Genomic DNA, 4,129 nt, shown 5'->3' with positions numbered 1-4,129 from the left:
ATGTATCTCTTGAAAAAACTACGTGATATTGGATAGAGATCAATTGCAACGTATCAACATAGATTTGAATTACAATTAAAGATTATAACTAAGAGTTATCGCAATTTGATTAATGTTACGGTTACGATGAGATAAAATGAGATGATATAAAAGATAAATTTATTTGGTTTGTTGGTGGTGTTGGATTAAAAAGGCTTTTCTTAAATAATTATTTTTATTATATTTCTTTTTCACTTACTCTTCTTAGATAATCCTTTTTGTCATGTTTCTTTTTCTACCATAGTCGCTCGACCATCCTTTTTGTCCTGCTCAATAAATATTTAGATAATTTGACTCTATCATTCCACGGATTAATGACTGCAGTTAAAAATTAGGTTCACGCGAGCTATGATTCCCACAAAATTCTTAAATATTTACGAGATCGTTTTTATTTATTTATTTATTTCTCGTATAATGCCACGTGTCTTTCTTTAATGGACTTTCTAAGGAATGACAAGAGTATAACAGTCACTCGTATCAGCAACCTTGAAAAGTAGCGTTCAGATCAGGAGTCAACCTCAATCGTAGGACTGACAACAGCGTGCATGTCAAATAAACAGTACAGTGAACCTTAGAAGGATCTTAATGATGGATATCTAATCACTATTGTTTTCATGTGGTGTGGTCCACCTGGGATTTATATACCTCTCATTTTTGGGATCGAGCCATAAAATATCGGTAAAAATGGATGAACAGATAAGATGAAACACATACATCATGGTGGGGCCCACCAGCCACGGGGCATGTGTTAGGGGGAGTAGCCAATCCATTTTCTTCAAAATCATAGTAAGTAGCTCGAGCGAGGATTGCGTCCTACCCCGCCCGTCTCCAGACCGGGAACGGGGAGGAGCTTTGAGTGTCCATGTGTGAGTTTTATCCCGCACCGTCAATTCAATTTTCCGTATCATTTATAGAAATAATATTAAAAATTATGAAAATCCAAGACACGAGTGGACCACACAATGGGAATTAAAACTCTTACAGTTGAAAACTCACCGGGGCCAGGGAAGTTTTCGATCGAGCTGACATTTGTGTTTTCTCTTCATCCGGGTCCATGTAACGTTATGAATAGGTTGGATGGCAAATAAACATCAAGGTGGGCCTTAAAAAAGTTTCAACGGTGCGAATCATTATCACTGCTTCTTCCTGTGGTGTGGTCCACTTGAGCGTCGGATTTGCCTCGGTTTCGATTTTATAGCCTTAAATGGCACATAAAAATGAATGGACGGTGTGGATAAAACCCATACATTGTTGTGGCCACTCAAAGCTCCTGCCCGTTCCTAGTTAGAGACGGGCGGGGTAGGACGCAATCCGCGTTCTAACACGTGTCACACCGGATCAATCCTATCACCACACGTGTGCGATGCGTAGCGTGAGGGTGAAGCGCATCGAATCCCATGCAGCCACTTGCATATTAACCTCGCCGTTATCGTTCGCTCTCCCACTCAAGTTTTAACAGACACGTGTCAACAGAACAGGCTATCCAAGAAGTTTCTGGAAAGAGTTTGTTTTGCATCGGTCGCGACTAAGGTTTCAGCATGATTCGCATCCACCGGGTCCCACTTTCTGATATAGTCCGATGATTTGAACGGTCCAATATATTAAATAATCTAATGTCTAATAGTCACGCTATTAGAGTTAAATGCTGGACATTGAAAATTTTCTTCCCATAGTTCTACATTCATCTACAGTTAGTGTTTGTCTCAACTATCTCTTCCGTATGATTTTCTTATGGTCGTGCTTTCAAAATAGGGTACACAAAATGGACGGCTTCGATCATCTGATCACATCACCATGTAGGCCCCAGTGACCGACAATACACGGTAGAATCTAAATCGCGACAGATGCAAACCGAACTCTTCGGGAAAGGTCGTACCGGAGCTTCTCGTGCTTTCCATTCCTTTTGGATGCCTAGATAAATGGTGGGGCCCGCTGTCTCTCTCTCCTTCTCTCGGTTTCTGCTTCCATCATTTCACCCCAAGATAGGAAGAAGAAGAACGTTCTAGAAACTAACAAAAACCCCAAACTCCCTCCTCTCGTTTCCTCTCCTCTCGATACTCCGCCATCGACATCCGGCAAATCATCGCCTTCTTCTCATTGAAATCATCGCTTACAGATCGTTTCATTTCTAGAGAGGGATAGATCGATTGAGATCTCTATCCCTTTAAGAGATTGATCGACGGCCATGGCCCCTCCCGTCGAACAGAAGGGCGAATCGACGGCTGCAGATCCACCGCACAGATCTCTCCCGACGCCATTCCTGACGAAGACCTACCAGCTCGTCGACGATTCGTCCGTAGATGACGTCATCTCGTGGAACGACGACGGATCGAGCTTCATCGTGTGGCGCCCGGCCGAGTTCGCCAGAGACATTCTTCCCAAATATTTCAAGCACAACAACTTCTCCAGCTTCGTACGCCAGCTCAACACCTACGTATGAGCCGCTCCCTTTCTTTCTCCACATACCGTATAAAAATACGTAGATATATACGCCACTAACTGCGAATATACGAATTCCCAGGGTTTCCGAAAGGTCGTACCCGATCGGTGGGAATTCGCCAACGACTGCTTCCGCCGAGGCGAGAAGCGTCTGCTGTGCGACATACACCGCCGGAAGATCTCGCCGTCTCAGCCGACGACGGCTGTGGTTGCGGTGGCTCGCGCCGGATCGCCGACGAATTCCGGCGAAGAACCAGTAGTCTCGTCGAGTTCATCCCCACCACCAGCCACGGCCAGTGGCGACGGGATCAGAAGCGCGGCGGAGCTGATGGAGGAGAACGAGCGTCTGAGGAAGGAGAACGCCCATCTGTCGCAGGAGCTGGGGCAGATGAAGAGCCTCTGCGATAACATCCTGGCTTTGATGACGGATTACGCTAGCCGTCAGACGGAGGAGGGCAGTTTTCCGGCGGAGAAACCGCCCGTGAAGCGGTTTCGCGGCGAGTCTGACGGTAACGGCATCGGTCAGGGCCTAGGGAAGGAGGAGGAGGAGCCAAGTCGGAGTCGGAGTCGGAGCCCGAGTCCGAATCCAAATCCAAATCCTAGGCTGTTCGGGGTTTCCATCGGCGCGAAGCGTGCGAGAGAAGAAGAGGACGGGGAGGAGGAAAAGGAGAGGGTTGAGATAAAATCTGAGCCGTTGGATTCGAGCTCAGATCATGGGGACCGTACGTGGCTGAAATATAGCTACCGATCCAACCACCGAGTCTACGATTGATCCACGAAGAGGTGGAAATATCTAGATTCCTTCTCACGTGGTGTCGCACGTGTAAGTGGGCCCAATCGCGGTGGCTGAAGTTGGGCTCGGAAATAGCGCCTCAAAGCATCAGACGATTGAATTTTCAAGCGCGTCATTCAATCGGACGGTTGGGACTTTTGGCTTGTTGGGCTGGTATTGGGCTTGTAAGATGGGCTAGACTTGTAGTTATCGGCAATTGCTTTAGAAGGTAATGCCACGTGTCGAGATCCTAATAGCGAAATGATAAAGCTGTCTCTTTTCTGGATTATTCTGTTGCTTTTTAGCTTTTTCTGTTTTCGTTGTTATGCATTTTCTATTTTTAAAGCTCACGCGGAAAGTTGGGAAAAATAGTTAGTTTTGCGGGAGTAGGGAGTCACAGTGCTCCACCATCTGTCAATGGATGGCCCATCTAGCTCCATGACCAACGTAGCTCGTCTAAATCAGAAAGGCTGAGATCTTGGCCATCCAATAGGTCTTTGAAAGAAAATTAGAATGAAATAGTCAACCGTCCATCGCCCAACATTTGGGCTTACGCTTTAAAATGATCCATCAAAATGGATGAACGCCGTGGATTACGGTGGGCCCCACGGAGCCCTTGCCTGGACCGAGTCCGTCCAGGCGGGGTAGGACGCAATCCGCGTCCGGTTTGGATGTTCCCATCAGCAGGTATGCGGGCTCCATCCAGCAACACGTTACACCTGGTTGTGTGCTGCGATTGACGCAAAACGAATGCGGAGAAGATTGCCTTTCATGGACTCAATGCGAAAAGGGAGAAGTCATGGGGCCCCTCGCTGACGCTCGTGATTACGCACGCATGGGGAGATGGTTTACTGATCTGCACCGGTCATCTGATGGGCC

At 46.9% G+C, this 4,129-nt stretch overlaps 1 protein-coding gene across 1 annotated transcript; it reads left to right on the top strand.

The window, feature by feature from the left end:
• Window positions 1-1,744: 1,744 nt before the first annotated feature.
• LOC131248538 (heat stress transcription factor B-2b-like) lies at window positions 1,745-3,539 on the top strand. The gene is made up of 2 exons (XM_058248857.1): window positions 1,745-2,473; window positions 2,561-3,539. The coding sequence occupies exons 1-2, from the start codon at window positions 2,225-2,227 to the stop codon at window positions 3,248-3,250; spliced, it is 939 nt and encodes a 312-aa protein (XP_058104840.1). The 5' UTR covers window positions 1,745-2,224; the 3' UTR covers window positions 3,251-3,539.
• The last annotated feature ends 590 nt before the right edge of the window (window positions 3,540-4,129 follow it).

The sequence above is a fragment of the Magnolia sinica genome, chromosome 6 (assembly GCF_029962835.1).
Source record: "Magnolia sinica isolate HGM2019 chromosome 6, MsV1, whole genome shotgun sequence".
In the NCBI taxonomy this organism is placed as follows: domain Eukaryota; kingdom Viridiplantae; phylum Streptophyta; class Magnoliopsida; order Magnoliales; family Magnoliaceae; genus Magnolia; species Magnolia sinica.
The sequence above is the reverse complement of the archived record's forward strand: the minus strand, read 5'-3'. Positions and strand labels throughout refer to the sequence as shown.